At 40.1% G+C, this 27,214-nt stretch overlaps 2 protein-coding genes across 6 annotated transcripts in view; one reads left to right on the forward strand and one right to left on the reverse strand.

The window, feature by feature from the left end:
- adam23b (ADAM metallopeptidase domain 23b) overlaps window positions 1–12,063 on the reverse strand; it is a 31,057-nt gene extending 18,994 nt beyond the window's left edge. For all 4 annotated transcript variants that reach the window (XM_028435970.1, XM_028435967.1, XM_028435966.1 and 1 more), the window contains exons 1-10: window positions 11,778–12,063; window positions 10,897–11,114; window positions 9,051–9,127; window positions 5,711–5,774; window positions 3,413–3,495; window positions 3,254–3,317; window positions 2,423–2,495; window positions 2,012–2,079; window positions 1,774–1,839; window positions 187–255 (exon numbers count right to left, since the gene is read on the reverse strand). In XM_028435970.1, the coding sequence (XP_028291771.1) occupies window positions 187–255; window positions 1,774–1,839; window positions 2,012–2,079; window positions 2,423–2,495; window positions 3,254–3,317; window positions 3,413–3,495; window positions 5,711–5,774; window positions 9,051–9,127; window positions 10,897–11,114; window positions 11,778–11,853 (858 nt within the window). In that variant the 5' untranslated portion in view covers window positions 11,854–12,063. The remainder of the gene's footprint in view (window positions 1–186; window positions 256–1,773; window positions 1,840–2,011; window positions 2,080–2,422; window positions 2,496–3,253; window positions 3,318–3,412; window positions 3,496–5,710; window positions 5,775–9,050; window positions 9,128–10,896; window positions 11,115–11,777) is intronic.
- Window positions 12,064–15,912: 3,849 nt separating this feature from the next.
- Window positions 15,913–19,253, forward strand: LOC114455282 (G-protein coupled receptor 1-like). Of its 2 annotated transcripts, none has more exons than XM_028436422.1 (3): window positions 15,913–16,197; window positions 16,919–17,029; window positions 17,132–19,253. In XM_028436422.1, the coding sequence occupies exon 3, from the start codon at window positions 17,139–17,141 to the stop codon at window positions 18,216–18,218; it is 1,080 nt and encodes a 359-aa protein (XP_028292223.1). In that variant the 5' UTR covers window positions 15,913–16,197; window positions 16,919–17,029; window positions 17,132–17,138; the 3' UTR covers window positions 18,219–19,253. The 2 variants fall into 2 exon arrangements, with proteins under 2 accessions (XP_028292223.1, XP_028292224.1); XM_028436423.1 differs by having other exon boundaries at window positions 16,929–17,029.
- Window positions 19,254–27,214: the final 7,961 nt, after the last annotated feature.

Raw genomic sequence — 27,214 nt, forward strand, 5'->3', positions numbered from 1 at the left:
TCGATGCGGCGTCTACGTATTATAATGTCTATGCTTTGATTGGCAGCCTTCCTTCTCCAACACAGCCTAGTGGCTGCTGCAGGATTACATTATCATTAGAATCAGGTGTGCTAGTGCATGGCACGAGTTGGAGACCACTGTTACACGCACACGCACTTTTCATTGGATTACACAAATCATACTCACACCATCAACAAGATTCACCACTGACTTGGCGAAATTCTTCGTGTGCTGCTTGTTCTTGTGTCGTTTAAACTGCAGACAGAGAAATACAGACAGGCTGAAGTGATGCCATTATGCACACAGGAAATACAGAGTTCGTACACCTTTCCAAAACTAGGTTGGATGTAATTTTGCTTTTAAAACAGCCTTAAATCATGTGGCATTGATGAAGTACTGTATTTTATGATCCATATGTTCCTTGTCCTGTATGTAATCCTTTTGTATATTGTTTGTGTCTCACCTTGTTTTATTGTTAAGTGTGACATTTTCTTACATCAGCCGGTCTAGGGACAACAGATGGAAATTAGCTTATGGCTATAATCTGACATATTTACATTTCTTTTTAATGTTCATTGATATGTACTGTCCCTACTTAAATAAAAAAAAATATATGTGTACATATATATATATATATATGTTTTATTTTTTTTTTTTTATTTATTTATTTATTTTTAAGTTAGGGTACTGGAAACCTTCCTCAGAGATTTAAGTCTATATTGACATAATGGCATCACACAGTTGCTGCACATTCATGATGTGAATTTCATGTTCCTTCACATTATACAAGATTATGGCTTTTTATGTATTTTTTTTTCTACTTTCTATAATCCCAGACAATGTGAAAATTCTCTCAGACTTCTTACTACTACCTACAATGGATATTTTCGTCTTCTTTTTTGTACCATTCTTGAAAAAAACATCTTTTCGATAGTTTTCATGCCACACTGAACGGCACATAAATCATATTGTACTCATTTCACAATGTTTGATTTATTAATTTTGGTCAAATAAGTAAATAAGCAAGTAAATGAATGCAGGTGTATCTTATAGAGGGCAGGTCACGCTGCTTCAATGTAGGCTCTTGCAGTTCTTTAGTGCAGTGTTTCCCAACCAGGGGTACGCATACCCCTAGGGGTACGTGAGCACATTGCAGGGGGTACGTGGAAAAATTAAGAATTCATTTCCAAGATAATAAAAATATTCTCAGTCATTTCATAAAGTCCTTCAATGAAATGGTATGTGTATGACTTGTTTTTAAAATGTAAATGCCTGTTTAAAGATGACATATTCAAAGAAGCTCCTTTTGTGGTAAATGTCATAAAAGTTATATAAAACACAGGCAGGTTCATTATTTGTTTTGTATTTATTCATTTATATTACTTACTATTTTTATTTATTCTTAATTTTTCTAATCTAATTTCAACTATTTTTCTTTAATAACAATATAATCCTAATATATTAGTATTAATAATACAGTATTAATACTACAAACGTTTACTATAATATTATTTCTTATACGGTATTTATCATTTTTATTGCCTTGAAGGCAACATCATTTTATGTTTAATTTGAGTTAAATAAGAAGATAATGCCTGAATATTAATTGTTCAATTTATGAAGATGAAATAAAATTATTGCGTTGAATATTCAGTTGTGCTATGTTCTACTTTTGGAGAATCATGAACACGTATGAGTGTGGGGGTACTCATGGTATGACAAAAAGGCTCAAGGGGGACACAAGACAAGAAAGGTTTTAGTGAGATGACCTACCATACTGTGATCACTGACGATCATCACTTCCAAATACTTCATCTCTTCAAAAACACTTCGAGGCATCTGAAATGACAAAGTGCTTCTGAGTCAGTTCTGTGTAGTCCAAAAACTCAGCCCTCATTTGGACGCGGGCACTGCTGTAGGTTGTTATTGTAAACACGTCGCGCTGGGAGCACTGGCTGGATGAACTGAAGCAAATAAATGAGTTGTAGGAGAAGTGAGATCAGGGACTTACCGCTCGCTTTTTCCTGCGCTTCAGCCAGGATAAGTGATCCAGCTCTGAGATGAGCTGAGCCTCCACCACTGAAAACACACAGACAAACAATGTTGTTTGGTAGAATTCACTGTGTTCAGGCTGACACAATAAGAGTTTTTTCTACTTTTTGGGTGTCTCTGTGGCAAAATGTGAATATTTTTCCCTTGATGCATGTGACAGAACCACATTACTCTTGTGTTTTGACAATTTAAAAGTAATTCCCCATAGATTTCACAACATTATGTCACTTTACAGTCAGTATTTCTTTCTCATGCTTTATTTTTTTGGATAAATTCGATGTTTTCAAGTAATGAGAGGTGTGGCAATGATGGTCAAGGGTGGAGGACCAGTGGAGAAGCTTATAGGAGATGCCAGAAATATAAATTTCACCATCGTCCTCTGAATCATGGCTCCATGGAAGAGAGGCTGTTTTTCTTATGTTATGAGGCCTTGCAGCTGTTTCCTGCAGGGACACAGGGAAAATAAGTGTGAAGTAATTACAGATCAGCCGAAAGTGGCTCCTCATACAAAACACTTTAAAATAAAACTGTAAGTACTACAAAATATATATATATATCTCGGTATATGTGTAGAAATAAACAGAAAACAAAAAAGTACCAACAATAGAACTTGAGCAAATAATTCTGTCATTCAATAGTTGAGAATGTTATTGTTTTTAATCCTTTTTTCATTTACTTATTAACTTTGAAGGTTTTAATTTATGTATTCATATATTTATGTATCTATATATTTACGTAAGTATTTATTTATTTATTCCTCTTTGTCTATAAAAAAAATTATAACTGTAAATCAGGCTTAAAGAAGTTACTTTTTTTTTTTTAAATAAAAATTTAAAAACAACAACATTGTCATTTATTCTGTTGTAGTTCATGGCAAAAAACTACAAAAATCCACCATGCTAATAGTGATGTCATGATAAAAAAAAAAAAAATCTAAAGATTAAACGAAATAAAACAACGTCCTGTTAGTTAATCTTAAAGTGAATAGCTTGAAACAAGTCAGATTATTATACTCCGAGATAAACTGATGTTCGTTATGGTTTGTATATACACTCTAGGCATGCCTCGTTATATCATCTCCTTCCTTTAAAACAGGAATAACAGTAGAAACGAGGATTTCCTCAACCGGAAACAGTAGTGAGTGCTGTGTGTGTGTGTGTGTGTGTGAATATCACACTCACTTGCAAAGGGAATAACTTACAATTGAATGAGTCTGTTGTAACGGCTCAATTACATACACATGGACTCCATCATCAAACATCCCGCTGCCAGGCAGAGAGGGAGTAAATACAGAGTCAAAGGGGGGCAGAACAGTGTGAATGTATTAACGCTGAACCGTTACACGCTGCTGTTCACTTACTGCAACCCGTTGCAGGTAGATAAGGCCACATGGGAGTCATCCTTCCCTCTCACCTGGCCGTGGTAGTAACAGTGCTCACCACCCTGGAGGAGGAGACAGGACTAATGCAACAACACTGCAAAGCCATTCTAATGGTAGCAAAATACAGAGAAAACAGCAGAATTAATCAGGAAACTCCCAGTTACTGGTATATAGAAATAAATACAGTATTAGATGTTTTTTGGATGTCTGAGGGGAAGATTATGAGTCATAGAAAACAGACTTTTGCTTTTGTTTGTTTTAAGCGTGGGAAAGAAGACAAACATTTTTGTATACAGAAGTTTTGTGCAGGATGTTTGTGAATCTGGCCTGTAACCATCTGTTTTATTGCTGATGTTGAGTCAGTGTCTTGTAAGCCCATGTGGGCTAGGCACGCCTGTGCATGACACTTAAATAAAATCAGTCATCATCATCACCATCATCATCATCACCATCAGTAGTTATTATTATTATTATTTTTTTTTATTATTATTATTATTATTATTATTATTGTTTTATCTTAAGTATTTTTGATTCTAAAATCAGGTCTGTTTCACAGAAATGTAAAGAGTACTGATATATTCTACTCATGTAGAAGTACTGTTACTTGATTGAAATTGTACTCAAGTACAAGTAAGTCATAAATAAAACACTCAAGTACAAATAAAAAGTACCTCAATAAATAGTACTTCAAAGTTAGGTACTTTCACCCCCCCCCCCCCCCCCCCCCCAATGTTTATTTTTGGTACTAAATCTAGCCACGGCTCCCTTGCACACAGTAAACATCATTTTTATTGTAGTTTCACAATGTCTGTTGATCATTTTAAAACAAGAAATATATAATTTACTCAGTAGCGGTTGGGTGTAGAAATGTAACAAAATAACGTACTTAAGAACAAGTAAAATCACTGATTTAAAAATAAACTCAAAAAAGTACAAGTATCCATAAAAGCAACTGAATTACATTTACATGAGCACTACTTACTTTCCCCTCTGCTGTTTCAGAACAAAATCTAACTCTTTGCTGTGAATTCCTTCATCTATTCTACACTCACTGATCTATCAAGATGGTTATTTGCACTGTTTGTGACTCAGCATTGAGAACACTACTGTTCAACCACTCTCTACCTCTTTTTCCTTATTCTGTTAGACTTTACCCATCCCACCCTGCTCGGATACTGCAGAGTGCTTTCTCTCCTGCATGCCATGTGACTGGAGCTCCAGCAGGAGGCTGCAGGGGAGCAAAAAGCCTGCTGAATCAGCTACAGTGTGCTCAGCCCAGCCCTCTGCTATCTGAATCAGCAGCAGCAGCAGCAGGAATCAGGCCCTCCTGCACACCTCCACATCCCCTACCTCTACACTGGATCCTGGTTTGTTAAGAGAACCAGTTTATGCAAGTCCATCCATTTACTGACAAACACCTTTAAAAACATTACTGCTGTTCATTAGTACAGGGTTTCTCAAATGGGGGTACGTGTACCCCTAGGGGTACGCGATGGCACTACAGGGGGTACTTGGGAGAGAGATGTGCAAACACGGCAGCAAGATTCATTGACTGCTGTGACAGGAAAAGGAACTCTAACGACCTCCAGCCCCCATAGACCCTACAGTCCCATTACATTTATGCCTATATAGATAGTCTGCCCATGCATGCATGAATTAATACATATGTAGGTGTTTGTGTACATGTACTGTATGTATATATATGTATGTACTTGTACAACCGGACGCATATGTGTGTGTATATTAATATGTGTAAAATTCTGTACCTAACCTTTTCCCCTTTTATAACATTTATAACTTAATTGTACATTTTGCTCTACATATATATATATATATTAAACATGATCAAAAACTAATTCTAGAAAAAAAAGTCACCAGAAATTCTTGATATCAAAATGGGGTCACGATCTTAAACAAGGTTGGGAACCACTGAACTAAATACGATTTCTTTCCACTTATTTACAAAATTACAAAAAAGACGATTCTTTAAAATGTGTGTCATAACTCATTTATTCCATTATTATGCTCTATAGTTGTTTTTCAATAGATTTCTAAGCAAAATGTTGTAGTCGGACAAAGGGGGTCGTTGAGTCAAAAATGTTTGACAACCACTGCACTCGTCGATGCGTCCAAACCTTTAGTGTGTAAATCAATTTTATTAAAAAACCTACAAAATCAAATATTTTAATACTTAAAATTGAGTCCTTTGAGTCAATCTGTGGTGTATATTTACTGTGACTTACATATTCATAAACAGCAAGAAGAATGCACCATTACCTTAGACAGAACAGGTTTCCCTCCTTCATAGTGGATCTCAACATAATCTGAAGACAGCAATTCACTGATAAAAAAAATAAAAAAAGAGACTAGAATTAGTTACATATACAGTAGATATAAAACAGACTGTTGGTTATTCAGTTACAGTAGTTAGTTGTATTGACTTGCATCATGTGGCTTTAAACGAGCACTCGTCACTTCACATTCAAGCAAAAATAACAATAACTTTTGTAACAACTGTACCCAAGTAAGCATTGACAAATAAAATATATAGAGTAAGATTATATATGTGTGTTTTGAACAGCTATTTTTAAAAAACTAAATTTGGTTTGTTGAAGTCTAAAAAAAAGTGGGTCGCTATTTAATGACCGTGGCAAAATATGGGTCCCAGAGTGAGATCAGTTGAGAACCGCTGATTTAGATAAAAGAAGGCACAGCTGTGTAGTGTAGCGGGTAAACATCTGTCTCGCAGACTCAGAGAATAACCAGGCAGCGTTATAAGTAGAGTTTGCGTGCTTTTCTTCTGTGAGTTTTCTTCCACAGTCCCAAAACACACATGTGAATCGCACATAGATGTTTCTAAATGGCAAAACTATACAAACACAGAACAATACCTCAAACATCGCAATGCAACAAAATCAAATTGGGAACGATTGGGTGTCTCGCAGTTGTACTCTGATCAAATTGACCCCAAAAAAGAGCATTTTTTACTCAGACTTGGAGTGTAAAACAAGTTCATTCACCTCGATGTTCCTCAGATTGAGAAACAGCACAAAACGAGAGGAACTGAAACCAGTGACCTGATCTAAAAAGCTGTCAATGATGCCTAATGTGATAAATGATCGCTAGGCCTGAGCTTCACCTTGAACATAACAGTCATCCCAGCAGTTCCCACAGCCTGAGTCAGCATCCCTCACCACACACACAGATGCTCGTGCACACACACACACACACACACACACACACACACACACAGACAGAGTGCCTGATAGCTGACTTCAAGAGGCTGGAGCTTTTGCCACAATGATGATTTTTTTTTTTTCTTTTGCAATCTTGCAAATCACAAGCTTCCCCTTTTCTGCGGACACAGAGCGTCATTCCATCCAAAAGCTTGGGATTTGAGCGTGACATATGTGGGGGATGTTAAGCAGCTTGTAAGCAGGAAGTCTCCATTATGACAGAAGAATCGAGGCATGAGCAGAATCTCTTAGAGATGCCTGAGTGAAGAGCTATTTATAGCTTAACAAACCAGGCATGGAGTGTGTGCTGGTGTTTGTAAGTGCATGAATATGAAGGCAGGTGTGTCTTTAAGAGTCCCGATAATGTGCAGAAACCACTACTAGGAGGATGTGGAAGAGTAAGTGTTAGATCTCAGAGCAGAGGAGAGGGTTAGGCCTATGAAGAGATAAATCTTATAGATAAAAGACTAGAAGATGTTCATTTCAAATCAAATACGTGACGTAAATCTGCACCAGAACCCAAACAACTGTTCTCACCCCAAAATAGTTCTCAGACAGGTAAACTGGCTCAAAATGAAGATCGCACAATCAAACCTTTTCACTGCTGTGAGGTTTAGATCAATCTTGCAGAGATTATTGAGTTAGTGTTGCATATTTGTTAAGTTTTTCTCTAATGAAAATGGTGTTTTCAAATTGAAATATTTCTGTTATCTTGTATATCAGCACTGTCATCTGGTGGAGAGCTTTGGATTTCAAACAAGAACACTCAGAGAGGACAAATCTCCACCAAGTGCCAAATATCCTCTTTTTTACAGATATTGGCAGTAATTTGTATCAGTGATGCTGATCATGGTACCATGATCATTCACACTTTAAAGCCTTGTAAGAAATGTCTATTCCCATTAATAAGCATAAAGTAGGTCCAAATGTACCCCCATTTTTCCAAAAAAATGGGATAAAATGCACAATGCAGATCCAATTTGGTTGAATTCAGGAACCAACCTGAAATAACCGAGTCCAATTTGTTAAGATCAGTCAATTACAAACCAAGAGATAAACTTTTGAAATTACACCAATGATGAGAGACAGGTAATGTTTCATTAATGAATAATGAATCAGTAAATTCATCATGATCCCCAACAAAGTTTCATGGAATCTTCCATGATGTAAGGTCTATCTTTGGTTAAAGTGTTCTCAAAATCTGCAGTCCACTGTGGGTGAACCCGCACACAAGAAAGAAAATGTAAACTCCACGCGCTGCGATCAAGATCAGCGAGGCCCAGGATCTTTGACGCAGCAATAGTGCTCATTATACCTCAAATGCCACAAAGGTTCATCCACACAGTTGGACAGAGTCCATTTAACATACTTCAACATCTCTATTTTTGGACTGAGAGAGAACACTGGAGCACCCAGGAGAAACCAGTGTACCTCAGGTCCCCCCCCTCTGAGTCTCAACGTCCAGTTCAATATAAAATTACAGTCTCTAATTATACAAAATCCAGTTTTAAATCCTATTAAGGGGTTGGAAATTCAATCAGCCTTTCAAGCCTTTACCCAAGTGCACATAAAACCCTCATATATGTAGACTGGCTTCCTTAAGTAGGGAGATAATCAATATCATTGAGTGTAGAGGACACTGCGAGCCTAGCAGAGTTTGCAGACAACAGAATACTCATCAGTTTGCTCAGTTTTGATGCAGGCTTAATAAGCTTCATTGAAGATGACCGACTTCTGTGGTTCAGATGTTTTCCCATTAAAAATTCTCTTTGTTTCGTCTTCCGGCAGCTGCTCTAAAGTTGGCTTCATCGCATGGAAAGCAGCATGCTAATATATTATATGATTACATTAAATAATATGACACATTTTGGATAAGTTAGCATTAAATACATAATTAATTTGCTGAAGAAAACTGAGACATTTCGCCCCAGTCGTGACTGATGATGTTTGTGTAAAAACAACGTAAAATTATCCAAACTCTTGATTCTTTTTTTCCCCCACAATGCTGTTTTAGGGTTCCCTGCAGTTTAACTTTTGTAACAGCATAAACTCAACAAAGTCAACCAACCTGAACTAGAGCATCAGAACTATAAAATGCATCAAAGCTTTCCTCTCATAATCCTTTTAATATTCCACACAGCACCACATAATGTTTTGCATATTAACTGTAGTGAGGAGTGTCAATGCGGACAGCAGAAGGCTTTAATGCAGATGCTCTTCAAATAATCAGCATGGGAAAGGAAAATTGAATTTTGCACATTTTCAATTATCTGGTGTCTTGATAACAAACAGAAGTTGTATCTCCATTTACATCACAGTTACTATTTCCTGTATGACAAACATGAGCAAGAGTAAGTTCTGCTAATAAAAAAATAACTTACTTGTTCAGTGATAGATCTAGTACAAATCTTGTGCCAAATGCTTCTAATTGGAAACTGACTTGGGCGAGATGTACGTCCTGTGAGAAGAAAAACAAACAGTAAGTGCAGATGAAAACCAGATGAGAAATAAATCCCACAGTCCCAACTAGTCAGTTTCAGAACTAAAGATTCCTATTGGATGGCAGACGAAACGTCTGCAACCAGAGCCATGTACTACGAAGCTGGATTTCCTCTTATTGATTTAACTTCTGGGATTAAGACTGTGTGTTCTGTGCTACGACCAGGGTGAATCACCATGGTAACTTATGCTGAACGGATAACCTGCTCCGGAGCAGGTTATCTTATGGATAGGAGGTCAGCGAGTAAATAACTAAGAAGTTCCTATTGGTGCATGGATTGTAAGGATTGTGCTCAACGACCTAGCGAACTTTCATAGGTACTTATATGCACTTTACATATTCCACCTGCCCACACATTTAATCAAAGAGGAGTTTGATGCCATAGCAGGTCAGATTATGTAAAATATAAATAATGTACATACTTGTACATAATGTACAATGCTTGAAAAGGTTGACCTCTAACTACAGAAACATGGATTTTCATGTTTAGGCAGAATTAATGTGGAATTATCTGTGCTATAATAAAGTGAAACTGACTCATCAGAGCGATTATTTAATATTGTATAATCTCATGAGTTTACACATAAACAAATTGGAAATTTTCTGCCAGCATTCCTTTCTGGGTTTCGCTGCAGCATCAGTTTCCATTATACTTGGAAATTGGCAAAATCTAAATTGCGCAATAAAAACTGGTAATGGAAACACTCAAATATCGCAAAAAATATTTTTCGCTTTCATGAGGAGGTATTTCAGACGTTTCACTTTTGAAATGTAATGAAACACTTTTTTCGCAAAAACACGTCACAGCAGACGTGACGTACCTGGTCACATGACCACTTCTCTCCGAGTAAACATGAGGTGGTACGTGTAGACAGAAGAGGAGACCGGGACATTTCTTAGCATTATACTTAAAAAATATTACTGCCACATTAGACATGAAACAACAAAGGAATATGGAGTGTTAAAAGGAGGTTTTGAGCGTCCATCTTCCTGCGCCGAAGTCTCGCGGGATGATATTTACCGGGGTTGCCTCTACTTTTCTGCACGTGCATCGCGAAACATAAGGTCACATCGGGTCGCATTGATATAAGTCTATGGGTCAGGTTAAGAACCAAAATCATATTTACCTATTTGCTGTTGTGACGCGCTGCCTTGTTTCCGTGCACAGTTCCGCATTCACTTTGATTGACAGTCTCAAAAACAGGAAGTCAAAGCCTATTAGCTGGGCGATCACAGCACTCATTTCCATTTGTATAAGGGTCTCTAGGACGAAGGTGGAACTTATATACATTAATGTATATGAATGACCACTGGCAGTAGACCATAGTAAAAGACTAGTTAGCATTTCAAAAGAATCATACATAAACATAGATTTCTCAGAAACTCCAGATATGAGCTTTAAGGTAGCGTGTTGATAACCAGCTTCGTAGTACAGCTGCTCTGTGATTGCAAATGCCTGGTTAGGTCAAGCCAGCTAATGGAAAGATGTTCCGGATATGTTCATTCAGCTTTGTAGTACAGGGTCCAGATGCCTCAGCTAATTTAGCAGAATCACCATCAGTGCAGATTTTGAAGGACATAAACACTCTCTGCCCCAGGCCTGCACCTGTGTCATATTGAGGCTGTCAAGCATACTAGAAAAAGTTGAAAAACAGTTCCTGAGCTTAGAGCAATAGGACTAACTTTCATCATGTCTTATTGTCCATCATGTTTCAGCCTGAGCTCACCTGGCTCTCCGTAGCTTGGTTCCTGGATCTAGTGTTAAGGTCATGGTAGGTGCTCTCCGAGTCCTCGTTTAAGTAGAAGATCAACCGCGATGGGTAGGTGATCACATGTTCCACTGAAGAGTGTGTGCTGTTGTCTGTGAGGGGTGCTGCAAAAGCCTGTTGCTTCAGCAGCACAGGCACTGCGTCCCTCTCAACCTTGTCCTCTACTCCTGGAGGAACTGCAAAGGAATTGACACCATACAGATATCAAGAACCTGACTGCGGTACACACACAATTACACACACACACACACACACACACACACACACACACACACACACACACACACACACACACACACACACACACACACACACACATTCAAAACCAACTGTCATCCTTCCTATTCCACTTGTCAAATTAAGGCATCGCTAAACACATTAGCTTTTCTGAAATTTCATGACACACTGCAGCTTCGTATGTTATCTACTGTAATATACAGACAAGTGTTGAACACACAGAAATATGATGTGCTTTCATTTAACAGATGTGATGCGTTGCATTCATACATCTTTTAAAGATGATATCCCCAAACATTCAAAACAACCACACACATAAGGACTCAAAAGCTCCATCATGATGAAGTAATTCCCATAATCAGATCAAAATCAGTATTTTCTGACAACATGAACAAAAGATGCTGTTGTCTGCCCTCATGCAGCACCCACTGAGGACGCAGAATATTAAATGTATTGATTCCCAGTGGTTTATGGGCGTAAATCAAAGGCGAATGCAGTAAATCGTCAGATGATATGATAGCCAAGCACACAGAGGGAAAGTGAAAGGTGTTTCCTCCCAGATCAAAGTGACACAGAGCACAGCAGGCTGCTAGGATACGTACCGGATGAAGCTAGTGATGGAAGCAGCCAGGGCGAGAGGACGCTGACGAGCGAAGTGGTCAGAAATATCAAATGCATGATTCATATTTGATCACCTAAGATCACGTTATCAACACATCAACGCGGTAAAGAGCGGGCGGCCCATCGCGGATGTGCCGTAGAGGTGTGTTCTGTTCTCTTCATGGATGTAGAGCTGATGCTGGAGCTGATGCTGATGCTGCTGCATTAGAGGCTGAGGAAGAGGAGGGGCTGGATGAAGGCGGTGTCCACGCGCAAGTCCTGCAAGAAGACAACCAGCAGCAGCAGCAGCAGCAGCAGGCTCCTCCCCCATCAGCTGGAAAACTCACCCTCTACCCCCCTGCTGGTGTACCCGGGTCCGGTGGTACTGTGTGTGCACCACAGCACCAACATGCATGGCTAAGGCTAACCTTAACAAAAAGCTAAAGTAAAAGCTGGAGCGAGCTCAATTTAACTTAGTTTTCCACCATTCTATTCATGTAGAACTAGAGCTGGGACGAGAAACAGAGCTCACGATACGATAAACGATAATGTGCTTCCAATGACAGTATGTTTCAAAAGAGGGGGAAAAAATCAGTTGGATGAACAATAGGAATATAAAAAAAATAATATAAACTACACAAAATCTTTTAATTTTGCTAATTAGCCAGTAATCCAATGTTTTTCAACCTTGAGGTTGGGGCCCCGTGTGGGGTCGCCTGGAGTTTAAACTGGGTTGCCTGAAATGTCTAGTAATTAATAATAATAATTTAAAAAAAATACATATTAATGTATATTTATCATATATTATTATTATTATTATTTTAAACACAATTGGTATTCTATACTTTCATTTTGTCTCCAATCTTATTTAAAATGCTATATATATATATATATATATATATATATATATGAGCTGGCACAGCTTGTCACTAATCCTGGCTACTCTGTATGTGTAATACAGTATAACACACATGATCAAAAACTAATTCTAGAGAAAAAAAATGTCTTTAGGGTCACCAGAAATTCTTTATATCAAAATAGGGTAACAATCCAAAAAATGTTGGGAACCACTGCAGTAATCGTTAAACTTACCAAAAATGCCAGAGGATAGTAATAGTGTCCTTAGTATTCTATACGCTGGGGTACCCTGGTTGATCAAATCGGACTGAAATTGGGGGAAGAGTAATCAAAGCTCTGTTCTATAATATTAATGAAGTACATGGAAAACAATGATAACGTCCTCACTAATAAGACCATGTTTTCCTATTTAAAGTGCCACGTTGCAAATAGAATAGACCAAAATTAAAACCAAATCATGTCATCATCATTGCACACTTCTTCGACAGAATGTTGCGTTAATATGAATGAAGTATAGGAATATGGTGGATAAAATGTAAAAATATATTTTATATTGCACTGAATATATAATAAACATGTTCATAGTTGATATGTTTCAAAGTTTTTTCATTGATCAAATTCATTACATGTTATTGTTATACATTTTCTTTTGGGTAATCAATAGAATTGTAAAATTGTTTAGTTTTTTTGTTTTTGTTTTTAACAAGCAAAAAATAATAAAGGGGATTGGGATCCAAATTAAAGATTATACTTAGGCTGAGCACAAACTAGTCTTTTCCTTTCTATGGTAAAATGTTGTACATTCTAAGATCTGGTCTCTGTCGTGTCTTTTGGGAATTACCTGAATAGAAAAACAAATCCCATCATCATCACTGAGATTTCAGCTTGTTGATTCATAGTTTCAGCACAGTGTAATTGGAATTTCAAAAATCTGCCGATGACCAAAGACCAGAGGCTTTACGCTGTATCTGGGATCTGTGGAACTTGACAGACAGATGTGATAGCTGGGTACACGGCGTCGGTTTCTTTCAGGTTTGCAAAATGCATGTTGACGTTAGAATGCTCCTGAGAGAAACATTAACTATATACCAACAATGAATGGATTTTAATAAACACTTTCATTTTAATTACATTTTTTTCTTTAGCTTTAGTGCTCTCCCACAAAACCACAATCAATTCTAAGTTTGTATGAAGAGATCAAAACTACGAGAGGCTGGAAACATCATCAGGGACACCATATAATATGTTGCATTGCATAGTTTTTCCACTATGAGATTACTTGTGTAATTGTTTTGGTGAAACTATAACACACAGTCACACAGATCTATTTCTGGACTTACTCACCACCCGCTGGAGCAGAAATTGGTGGTCATCATGGAGAACCCTCGATCATGAGGCCCAGAAGGCTTCCAAAGAAAAGAAGGAATTAAAAAAACAGAAGCAGAAGCACAACAAATAATCCATATTGTATTCTCCTTCTGGACATTAATCACGTAGGAAACAAGAGGAGGGGAAAAAACCAAGGAAAATCAGAGCAATAGGATTAGTCTCCAAGGTGCAGACATGGTGGAGAAACTCTGGAGGATCGATAGCAATCACCCCAGGCTTGTGTAACTGCAATGGACTGCATCTAAAGGACAACATACTGTACCTCATGAACACAAAGAAATGTCTTTTATGTAGCAAAAAATTCACAACCCATTAAAAATAATAAATATAACAAAAAGAAAGCAGCCATATTTAATAGTCCACAGTGATGTCCAGATACTGGCCAGCATAGATTATTGACTTCAAACAACATTGGTCCACTATTACCAACTCTTTAAGGCGAGACTGGGTAACTCTTGTCTTCAAATGCTTCTTAAGTCCTGCTTAATATGTATTTCTCACAACTTCCACATGCTTTCCTCCAATGACTGTCATCTGTAAAAGGCCTGATAACAGTCACTGCAGTCAGGGGCGTTGCGGCAAATGTGTAAATAAAACATGCAGGACAGCAGCCCTTTATGACTGGAATACACCTTTGCTTTGTGTCATAAGGTCCTCTACTGTATCTAGCGGACACCGAATACATTTGTCAGCCTTAAAGGTGAGCTATTGAATTTTGAGTAGTTTCTTCGTCCGATAGCACTCAAAACAAGTACAACTACTACTGTAAATCAACCACAAATAATAAAAAAAAGTACTTTTTAAAGCCAGTGAGACAGCCATCGTACTTTACAGCACTTATCATAAACAGCGCCGGTTTTACAGTTTAAATGATCAACTTACGGAGTTACTAAAGGATGAATTCACCCAGAATATAGGCTTATTCAAGAAGTTAACCATGCACTTTCATTTTGCCCCAGGAAGTTGAGGAAGTGTACTCCAGGGACCCCCTCCCCCCAAACGGAGCGCTCTCAAACAGCTGTATTATACAGGGTATTAAAATGTAAACCTCTTCCGCTTGATTTATGTCATGTTTTGACCAAAACCCCGGCACAGATATGTAATTTAGACCACAGAGAACTGTTTTAAAAGTTGAAAAATTGGTATAACTTGTCCCCGTTATTAACGGTTATTGGTTAAATGGCTAAATTGAATTGGAAATTTTCCCATTCAAACCTATTGGAAGAGTAAACATGCTACCCCTTGCTGTTAGTAGTATTAATACAGTTCACTGTCGTAATAATACTGACTCTGAGGGATTATATTGACTCCAAAGCGTTTTACTGAATCTGACGGGTTATACTGATTCCGAGGGGTTCAGTTTATGTATATGCCTACTTGCTATTTCTTTGGAAATGCAGTTTTTCTACTGTAGTTAGAAATTGATTTACAAATGTTACAAACCAGGTTTGTGGAGTAGAGCATAAAGCATGAGCAGTCATCAATAATAAAATAAATAGTAAACTAATAATTATTTTTTTCCTGTCAAGGATTTGCAATTGAAAATAAATAAATAAAAGTGTTTAAAAAATAAATAAATAAATAAATAAATAAGAAAGAAAGAAAGGGAGACCTAATTTTGAATTGGCGTCCCACCCAATAATAATAATAATAATAATAATAATAATAATAATAATAATAATAATAAATAAATAAGCTAAATAAATAAAATAAAAGACAGCTTGTGACGCTTCCTTTTGGAACAAAGGAATCCCTGCTTTAATGTGAACGACTTTCCCAGGATACCCCAGCAGGGGAAGCGTGTGCTGCAGTGCATTGTGCATACATGCTGTAGTTATGGAAGCAGCCTCAATGAAAGAAGCATTCTTGTTTCCGTGCGGCTGACCAATAACTCGCTGCAGTCACTGTTGACGCGTCAGCCTGACGCACCCGCCGCACATCCAAAGCCCTGCGAGGATCAGTGCGGAGTTTACTTTGGATGGACTCACGGAAAGACTCGCACACAAGCGCACACACCAAACGACTTTAGGGCGAATAGGAGCTCACTTTGGGGAGACTTTTTGGTGAAACGGAGGGAAGGAGAGCAGACGACTGGAGCTGCTGGAGTTCAGCTTCAAATATTTCTAAAAAAAAAAAAAAAAAAAGAAAGAAAAAAGGAGAGGGCTGATATTTAAGGTGAGCAGTTTGACTTTAAATTTAAGGTTATACAGTGTTTTATACTTCGCCCACATATGTTAGATCTATTCTCAAGCTGGATATTTATATCAAAGTCAGCATCTGTTAAGTTCATGCAAAGACCCAAATCCCATTTAATTTTGTAATAGAACATCTTGCAGCTTTATCCTCTATGTTTTTCTCCAAGGAAATAACTTTAATCGCTTTGATGACAAATTCAAACCATGCTGTCTATATTTTTCCAATAAAAAAAAAAATTCTCTATTTTTTCTATTCTATATTAGAATATTTCAATTCTAAGTTTAATTCCAATTTGGTTTTCAGAGTGTATAAATACCATAACTTGCTTACACACATGGCTTAAACAAAGCTAGAAATAACTCTTGAAAAAACAAGTGCCTTGCTTACTCAACATTCTCCACAGACCACAGATTTGTGCTTAACACTTCTCTTTCTCTGACTAGACTGTAGCATTCATCACGAGCCCTGATTGTGATACATGTGCATGTCTCCCACTCCATATTTTTGTTCAGTTTTTGTTGTTTTCATCAACCAAAAAAAAAGGAAGGAAGGCAGAAAATCCTCTTAAAATTACAATTGTTGTTTTTGTTGCCATGCAAAAAACTAAAGTTGTCATTTACATTTTAGATGTTCACCTGCTGTATAAAAACTTGTGTTTAATGATGAAATGATGTGTTGATTTCCATTCTTTAACTGTCAGTGTTGCCCAGGACACACCCTATTCCAACTTCAACACAGGAAGTGTATGACCATCAAGTGGGAAGAGACGTGCTGTCTGGATTCGTGTGGGGAACAGTCTGGGAAAACGGAGGTGAAAACATGAATTACAGGGGGAAGATAACATGCAAGCATTGTTGTGAGTACATACTGTCTTACAGGAAAACCTCTTATCACGACGCCTCTCTTTCTACAGATAAACAATGGGCGACACAGGCGAAGACTACGGGAACTATTCCTATGAATACTACCTGGATTATGGTGATATGGAGGAACTTAAAGTGGCCCATTCACAGACGGCGGCCATGCACGTCATCTCCGTTGTTATCTACATTATTTCCTTTGTGCTTGGTTTGATTGGAAACGGGACAGTTATTTGGGTGACGGGATTTAAGAGTAAAAAGACTGTCACCAGTGTTTGGTTGCTCAATCTCGCCATTGCGGACTTTGTATTTGTCCTTTTTTTGCCCTTCTACATTGATTATATACTCAGAGATTTCCACTGGGACTTTGGTGTGGTCATGTGTAAGCTTAACTCCTTTGTGTCTGTGATGAACATGTATGCCAGTGTGCTCTTTCTTACAGTACTCAGTATAGACAGGTATGTCTCTCTGGTTCATATGAACTGGTCTCAGAGGTACCGGACGATAGAGAAGGCCTGGGTCGTGTCCACCTGCGTTTGGATTTCAGCTGCATTCATGAGTTGTCCTGCTCTGATTTTTCGCGACACCATGCGTGTACATAACAAAGTGGTGTGTTTCAACAACTTCCACACGCAGAGCGCTCACACAGCGGCCACGAGACACATCGCCATCGTGGCCGTCCGCACCACGGTCGGCTTTCTTCTGCCGTTTACTGCTATTTGCGTAACAGGTATCCTCATGACAATCAAAGTCAAACAATCGGAGGGTTCAGTTCGCTGGTCTAGCTTCTCCAAAACTGTCACTGCAGTAATCCTGGCCTTCTTTTTGTGTTGGGCTCCTTTTCACACGTTTAGCTTGATGGAGTTAAGCATACATTCCACTTTTTACCTCCACAACACACTGAAAGCTGGTTTTCCTCTTGTTACCAGTTTAGGCTTTTTCAACAGCTGCATCAACCCTTTGCTCTACATGCTGCTGGGCAAGAAAGTGCGTCGCATCCTGAAGCACTCATGCATGAATATAACTAAGAGTTCACTAAGAGAACTTAGTCTGTCAATCTCCGCCACGGAGATGGAGTCCGTTCCAGGAGTTCAACTTGAAAGTGCCCGAGAGGAGCCTGTGGCGTCATCTGCACTATGATTACAATCATCCCCTTACCGCATACCTCGAAAATGTTTATGTTTCCATTTTAGTTTAAACAAGTTACTTCTAGTCCATCTGTCTCATGCTCTATTATACAAACTATTAGTAAAGGTGTTAGTAAAGGATTCTTGACAAACTTATCTAGACAGCTGTAGATCTACAGCATGAGGTCATCCTGTTTTTTTTTTTTTTTTTTGTCATTATGTGAAATCTATGAGGATGTTACTTTGATGTTTATCAAATTTGTAACAGGTTTTGTTATGTGTTGTGTACATTTTGAAATATATTTATGTCATACATATGCTATTAAATGTATTATGCTAAAATCCTTTTGCTTTTATACGGGTTTAAAAAGTTGGCTTTGATGATTAGGAGAAAAGTGTTACACACCTATAAGGCATGCTGCAGTCTGACAGCAATCCAGATGTGTTTACTCACTATTTCCCGAGGCTCTCTCGACAAATTTAGCCCTTTCCTGTTATTTGGTTCATTTAGACAGACTTGTTGGTCGTCACGTTGCAGCTAAAGTGAGGATAGAGCTCCTCCCTGTGTCATTGTAGCTGAACATGGAATGCATTCTTATAAAGTCTGCTCTACTAGATGAGAGTGCCCATCATCAGTCGGCCAAACAGATGGCTTTAATACATGATCAGAGGACACGCCTGAACCCAAACACCAGCTCTAAAGGGGATAGCCCTGACTTAAGCCACATGAGAATGTATTTTGATTAATGCACATGTGATTAGTGCCTGATGTTTTTCATAGCTTCAACTGCCTTAAATACTGGTACTGGTGCAAGTACATGACTGGTGAGAAACGTAGGGCCCGTGTGAGGTTTACGGAATACTGCTTTATATAAACTGTGAGGTGGCAGAGGAAAAAGTTGCACCACGTGGAGCCAGGTTGGGCTGTTTATGTAATTTTGCTGTCTTAGATAAACACATAGATGAAGAATGTACGGTAGAGGGTTAGGGTAAAAATAAAAATTAAAAAAAACTGAGCCACTGAAAGAAAAAAAAAACAGAGCCAGTAGTGGGAGAAAGAAAAATCACAAATGTAATCGTAATTTTTGTTTTGTTTTCATTATTATTTTTTTTTTTTATGATTAATTTCTTTTTTTTTTTTTTTTAATTATTCTTATCTTATTTATTTTTCTGTCTGTGTTTTGCTTGGGAGACGCTTGCAGGTGTCCCAAAATAGTAACAGATGAAAATGCGGATAAAAATAAAAATAAAAAACAGGACTGGAAAAAGAAATTAAAACTAAAAAAAAAGTTTAAAAAGAAACTGAGAATAAAAAAATAAAATAAAATAAAAAAAAGTTTACGATTGGAATTTTTTCCCCTTCCACTACTGGCTCTGTCTTGGATTTTTTTCCCCACAGTGTCCCTAATCCTCTTCTGTAAAAATGGGATAAAATAAAATATATCGCTAAAACTATCTAGTCAGTACGTGTCAGTAGTGAGCAATTTAGAAACAGAAATAGAGTACATTAAGTCAAGTAGGAAAAAACCCATTACAATCCATTCCTAAAGTATCAAGACTATGCAATTTATCTCCACCCAGATTTGTCCATCACTAATTTATTAACCAGTCTGTTAGATATAAAGGGTAGGAATAATATCCTGTATATATTCGTTGGAGAATAAGCTCCAGCGTTCCTGCAAAAGGTGGTTGAGAGGACGGCTAGGGTTCTCCATGATGTATACCATCATGTTAAGTATCCTTAGCTGTCCACTTTTCAGGCTGTCCAGTTTGCCCCCATTACTAATAATGTTTTTAATGCATTGCACGGTTTTTATCATTCTGCTTTTATTGTAAAGTGTTTTTTAAATAAAATTTATTATTATTATTCATTACAGATTTGGCCATTGTATCGGTTTGTTTAGATTGTTGGAGTCACTGGCTATGATGATGCTACCGTAGGGCACAACAGTGTAGAAAAGTGCATCCACCATGTTAAAAGATAGGAATTTGCTCAGTGACTCATGTACACAGCTTGGATCCAGTCACTGGACAAACAGTACTAGAGCTGTAGCTTTCAAAACAAAGTGTTTAGTGATGGGTTGAAAATATGCAGTTGTTATTAAGATATGAAGGTCATGAAAAAGTGTCATATAATGTGATAATTTTTGGAAGATTGTGTTTAATAACCATGTAATGCCAGGGTAAAATGGGGGATATGATGGTTGGGGGTTTACCAACAAATTTAAAGCAGGAAAATGTCAGCTGTATTTGGCAACCCTCCACAATCAGCATCTCATTTTAGGCAGGCTCATGACAACTGAAACACTTCAAGTACTGTATGTCTGAAAAACTCACATAAAGAATATGAATAAGAGTGGGGTTGGATTAAAGGTTTCACATGATAAGTATCTTAAAATCAAATGCTTATTTTTTTTTTAAATGTAAATGATGTATGGGGAAATCACTGAGTCTACATGGAAACCATTCAAATGTCCCTGTATGTGAACACAGTTGATGTTTGTTGCTTGGTAACATTTTGTTACTAGGTGACAAATTAGTTTTCACTGTGGATGAGGAAGGCGACCAGGAGGCATCCGAAACAGATGCCCGAGTCACTTCAGCTGGCTCCTTTCGACGTGAAGGAGCAGCGACTCGACTCCGAGCTCCTCCCGGGTGACTGAGCTTCTCACCCTATCATTTCGGCCGCCTGTATCCGCGATCTTGTCCTTTCGGTGATTACCCAAATCTCATGACCATAGGTGAGGGTAGGAACGTAGATCGATCGGTAAATTGAGAGCTTTGCCTCCCGACTCAGCTCCCTCTTCACCACAACAGTCCGATGCAGCGGCCGCATCACTGCTGATGCCACACCAATCCGTCTATCAATCTCACGTTCCATTCGTCCCTCACTCGTGAACAAAACCCCTAGATACTTGAACTCCTCCACTTGAGGCAAGTACTCTACACCGACCCAGAGAGGGGAAGCCACCTCTTTTCGGTGGAGAGGAGAACCATGGCCTCAGATTTGGAGGTGCCGATCCTCATCCTGGCTGCTTCACACTCGGCTACAAACCACCCCAGTGCACGTTGAAGGTCCTGATCTGAGGAAGCCAACAGAACATCATCTGCAAACAGCAGCAATGAGATCCTGAGGTTCCCAAATCGGACCCCCTCCGGTCCCTGGCTGCACCTAGAAATTCTGTCCATAAAAATAATGAACAGATCCGGTGACAAAGGGCAGCCCTGGTGGAGGCCAACATGCACTGGAAACAGATCTGACTTACTGCCGGCAATGCGAACCAGGCTCCTGCTGCGGTCATACAGGGAACGGACAGCCCTTAGCAAAGGGCCCCGGACCACATACTCCCGGAGCACCCCCCACAGGGCACCACGGGGGACAAACGCCTTCTCCAGATCCACAAAGCACATGTGGACTGGTTGGGCAAACTCCCACGAACCCTCGAGCACCCAATGAAGGGTATAGAGCTGGTCCAGTGTGCCGCGACCGGTACAAAAACCGCATTATTCCTCCAGAATCCAAGGTTCGACTATTGGCCGGATCTTCCTCTCCAGCACCCTGGAGTAGACCTTACAGTGGAGGCTGAGGAGTGTGATCCCTCTGTAGTTAGAGCACACCCTCCGATCCCCCTTCTTAAAGAGAGGGACCACCACCCCGGTCTGCCAATCCAAAAGCACTGTCCCCAACTGCCACGCGATGTTGCAGAGACGTGTCAACCAAGACAGTCCTACAACATCCAGAGACTTGGGGTACTCAGGACGAATCTCATCCACCCCTGAGTAGCTTTCCAACCACCTCGGTGACTTCAGCCCAGGTGATGGGCGAGTCTGCCACTGAGTCCCCAGCCTCTGCTTCCTCATCGGAAAACGTGGCAGTGGGATTGAGGAGACCCTCGAAGTACTCCTTCCACCGCCCGACAACATCCCCAGTTGAGGTCAGCAGCTCCCCCTCTGCACTGTAAACAGTGTTGGTGAAGCACTGCTTCCCCCTCCTGAGGCGCCAGACGGTTTGCCAGAATCTCTTCAAGGCTCCTCCTCCATGACTTCTCCGAACTCTTCCCAGACCCGAGTTTTTGCCTCTGCGACTGCGCGGGCTGCAGCGCGCTTGGCCTGCCGGTACCTCCTTCTTCAGCCTGACGGAATCCCTTACTTCCGGGCGTCACCTCCGGGTTCGGGGATTGTCGCCGCGACAGGCACCAGAGACTTTTCGGCCACAGCTGCGAACGGCCACATCAACAATGGAGGAGGAGAACATGGTCCACTCGGACTCCATGTCTCCCACCTTCCTCGGGATCTGGGAGAAGCTCATCCGGAGGTGGGAGTTGAAGACCCAAACTGATAGAGGGATCCACCAGACGCTCCCAACAGACCCTCACAACACGTTTGGGCCTGCCAGGTCTGACCGGCTTCCTCCCCTGCCAGCGGATCCAGCTCAACACCAGGTGGTGATCGGTTGACAGCTCAGCCCCTCTCTTCACCCAAGTCTCAGAGACACGCGGCCGGACATCAGATGACACAACTCCAAAGTCAATCATCGACCTCTGGCCTAGAGTGTCCTGGTGCCACGTGCACTTATAGACACCATTGTGCTCGAACATGGTGTTCGTTATGGACAAACTGTAACTGGCGCAGAAGTCCAATAACAGAACATCACTCGGGTTCAGATCGGGGAGACCGTTCTTCCCAATCACCCCTGTCCAGGTCTCACTGTCGCAGCCCACGTGGGCGTTGAAGTCCCCCAGTAGAACAATGAAGTCCCCGGTCGGGAGACCGTCTAGTACCCTTCCCAGGGACTCCAAGAAGGCCGGGTACTCTGCACCGATGTTGGGCGCGTAGGCCGAGACAACGGTGAGAGACCTGTCCCCAACCCGAAGGCGTAGGGACGCAACCCTCTTGTTCACTGGGGTGAACTCCAACACGTGGCGGCTGAGCTGGGGGGCAATAAGCAAGCCCACCTCAGCCCGCCGCCTCTCCCCATGGGCAACGCCAGAGAAGTGGAGCGTCCAGCCTCTCTTCAGGAGTTGGGATCAGGAGCCCAAGCTGTGCATGGAGGTGAGCCCAGCTATATCTAGCCAGTATCTCTCAACCTCCCGCACAAGCTCAGGCTCCTTCCCCCCAGCGAGGTGACGTTCCATGTCCCAACAGCCAGAAGCTGTGGACGTGGACCGGGCCGCCGAGGCACCCCCCCTTGACCGCCACACAGTCCTCTCTGCACCCGACCCCTATGGATCCCGCTGCGGGTGGTGGGTCCACGTCGTCCTTTCGGGCTAAGCCCGGCCGGGCCCCGTGGGCAAAGGCCCGAGCGCCAGGCGCTCGCATTCGAGCCCCAACCCCAGGCCTGGCTCCAGGGTGGGGCCCCGGCTGCGCAATACCAGACGACGTCACGGCCCTTGCTTTAACTTTATCCATATGGGTCTTCTGAACTGCTCTTAGTCTGACCCGTCACCTAGGACCTGTTTGCCATGGGAGACCTTACCAGGGGCATAATGCCCCAGACAACATAGCTCCTGAGATCATTTGGGCACTCAAACAACCCCACCACGTTAAGATGGCAGTTCACAGGGGTTGTGAATAAAATATAGTTGAAATAAAGTCTTTACCTTAACTTAGCTTGTCTGTATTTAAGCTAGCTATTTTATTCTCAATGAGGTTTGAAAGGATCAACTTTGCTGATGCCTCAAACACCAACTTTAAGATCAAGATAGTAATAATAACACATTTTAATTTAAAGTAAGAATTTAGTTTGAAGTAAGTAATCTTGTCTCAATTTAATTTAAAACTGTTTAAAAGCCCAACAACATAGGCCCACTATTTTACCTTTTTTTTTTTTTTTATTACACAGCGTTACAAAGCTATTCTTGTTGCCAGATTGGTCCATGATAAAGTATTCATAATGCATTTCTGAAGGTAAATATATATGTATTTGATGTGGCTACTATATGTTATAAAAACATTCTAAATAATGCATATAGACTATATCCAACTCCCTGGCTTTTTAGTTCCTTGTTATTTATAGTCATGTTGATGTTATACACTAGGCCATTATATTTTAAGTACCAGTTAAACGCTGTGTAAATGACACTTTGCATACAGAAGCAGATCCTTCATGTCCAGAAGTTACAATAGCATCTGAGCATCATTCGCCAAAACTAGTTTTTGATTAATGAATTGATTTATTGAATATATTACAATGAAAACACATTAAAAAATGAGCGAGAACAAGCATGTCTTGAAAACTCTTACCCCTTCGCCTTAACTAATACATTACAATAGCTATCTTGTCCAGACTAAATGTTAATGCATGATACTTATATATAAATAAAATGTATTTATCACATGTATTGAGAAAACCTCAATGTAAATTCAACAACATCTATTTATATACACATATTTACACATAGCTAGTGTAGGAAGATGAGATGAGTTATTATTAATGGGTTATAGAACTAAGAATATTAATTATGATTATTAATATTACTTCAAATTTGCGGGGTGCCACTCCTTTTAACAGGAGAAATATGTCTAAGTTTTTAGACTAAACTCATCAATGTGAAACCAGGGAAAAGTGAATTCTACCAGACATCTACACCATAACCACAGCTTTAATGAATCAGAGGAATCAAAGATTATGTTTAACCTTTTATTCAAAAGTCAACAATTAACACAGTCAAAACATCAATTGAAATGGGATAATTAAATCATGATAAAATGCATTTCTAGGCTGATAAAAGTGAGGATTATACGTAATAAAGTGAAATCACTAATCTAGAAGGATGCTAATCTACTAAATATTGAATAAAAATGCAGGATACATATTCAATAATAAAATCATAAAATCAAAGAATAAAATAAAGAGAGCTCATAACAAAGAGAGGAGGACGGACAAGGGGGAGACGAACAAACATGAATGAGATGTACTGTGTGTGTAGCATGTTGTTAATGCGTGTAAGTTTGTAGTTATGGAAATATGTATGTGATCTATTGTAGATGAAAGTTGCTGATGAGAGTTCATTCTTGTACCTTGAAGATGTCAGGGTTGGACCTGGAGGTGCTGTTTGAGCAATGCAGCAGGACGTGCCACCGTTGGTTCTGTTTCGGTTCAACAGAGTGTAGCCCCTTCAGCCGATCCAGGCGCTTTCTTGCCTTCGCAGCTGGCTTAGAGAATGGCTCGTGGCTCACCTCAATGGGTCGCAGGCCGGGCTTCCTTTCGGCTGTTACGCACGTCACTAGAGGCTGTATTTGTCCGAATCAAGCAGTTGTTCGTTCAAAAATCTAACTGTTTCAATTACAAATAAAATAAAATAAAATGAAAGACTGGAAACAGGAGGGAACACGTGTGAGCATGAACGCCCGCGTCCAAAAACTGTTGTTTCTGGTCGCGCGTCTTTTTTTAAAAGGGCGTTTGGCGACGCCTTTTGGAGGAGGCGTCTGGGTGGATCCTTCTGTGATCATTTCGGTGATTGGTCAATGTCTCTGCTTTCAGCTTGTGGGTGTGTCTTGGGTGTGTGTAAGGGTAAGACAGAGACAGACGACAAGGGATGATTCTAAACATAAAAGAATGCCTAATAATTAATTCCACATATTTCAAAACATCTTTTCAACATCATATCCTGAAATATCATGAATTACGAAAGGGTTTGATACCAAACACGACTAGGAAATAGCCTCGAATCACTTTAGGAACTAATTAATGCATTTTACCTGTAATTACTCATAACATAAATGTCAAAAATCATGTTATGCCTCCTCTTAACTATACGGTCGCAGTAAATACCTCAAACTAACTTTTGTGATGTTTTTCTGGTAATTTTAAGCACTTTTAAATGATAAACACTTTAAAATAGCATTCTGTTGGTTATTGTCTTGCATGAAACGAGTGTGATCGAACAGACAATATTTGCAATTTCAATTTCTGTAGAAATCATTCCAAAAATGTTTTCGTTTGTAACTTTCAAACATAATACAATTTCTTTGTTCTCCTTTCTTCACTAGGAGACCTCTCAGTGACGGTCTGGTAAGCGTCTTCCTGTGATATCTCACCACAGGGGGTCAAAGGGCATTAGGACCGTTCTTTGAACTTATAGCATCCCACAGTATCTGTTTTAAAAAGGGGGAGAAGAGGGATGTTCTTCTTTGATCATAAATGTCGCAGGGAGGTAATATAAGGGAAAACTGTCCTTGGATTCTCTGGTCCTTTTGTTTGGCAGGAAGGGGAGTCGTAAAAGACAGGGTTCATCCTGAGTACTTCACATAGTTGGATTCAGTCTTAGCGGCTCCGGTATTGAGTTCAAAGACCACAAAGTGGGGTTAGTTCTGCATCTCAGAGTTACGGGGCAGTTGTGTTTACACAGTTCGTGATAACACAAAAACAGGCTCCTTGGTTAATTCTTGCTAGCAAAGGGGGAGGCTTTACGCTTGATGTGGTTTGTTTCCTACATAATCCCCCTGTTGATAAGGTTTCAATGCTTTGAAGCTCTTATCAAATAGTTCTTTTGAGGAAACAAAAGAGGGAACGAACCTTCAAGTTGACGACAACTAGAAACAGGTAAAGGTGTGTTGAGGTCCTCACACACCCTGACGAAAGTTCAGGAGTGACAAAAGTCCAACGTCCTTGTTGGAACTTGGAGGTGTTTCCCCCTGTAGGGTAGGGAAATCACTCTCACCTTGACGTTGAGATGAGCAGCATTGCCAGGAAGTCAATACTGGAGGCAACGCTGGGAGGTTGAAGCTAGAGCCCCTTGGTGGTTGAGGCTGGAGCCCTGGAGGTTGAAGACTGGAGCCCTGGTGGTTGAAGACTGGAGCCCCTGGCGGTTGAAGTCTGGAGCCCCTGGAGGTTGAAGGCTGGAGCCCCTGGAGGTTGAAGGCTGGAGCCCCTGGAGGTTGAAGGCTGGAGCCCGGGAGGTTGAAGGCTGGAGCCCGGGAGGTTGAAGGCTGGAGCCCCTGGAGGTTGAAGGCTGGAGCCCCGGAGGTTTGAGCCTGGAGCCCCTGGTGGCTGGCGTTGGAGCATTG

The sequence above is a fragment of the Gouania willdenowi genome, chromosome 21 (genome assembly GCF_900634775.1).
Source record: "Gouania willdenowi chromosome 21, fGouWil2.1, whole genome shotgun sequence".
NCBI lineage: Eukaryota > Metazoa > Chordata > Actinopteri > Blenniiformes > Gobiesocidae > Gouania > Gouania willdenowi.

Coding starts and splice junctions, on each gene's coding strand:
- LOC114455282 (XM_028436422.1), top strand. CDS start 17,139: ATGGGCGACACAGGCGAAGACTACGGGAACTATTCCTATGAATACTAC.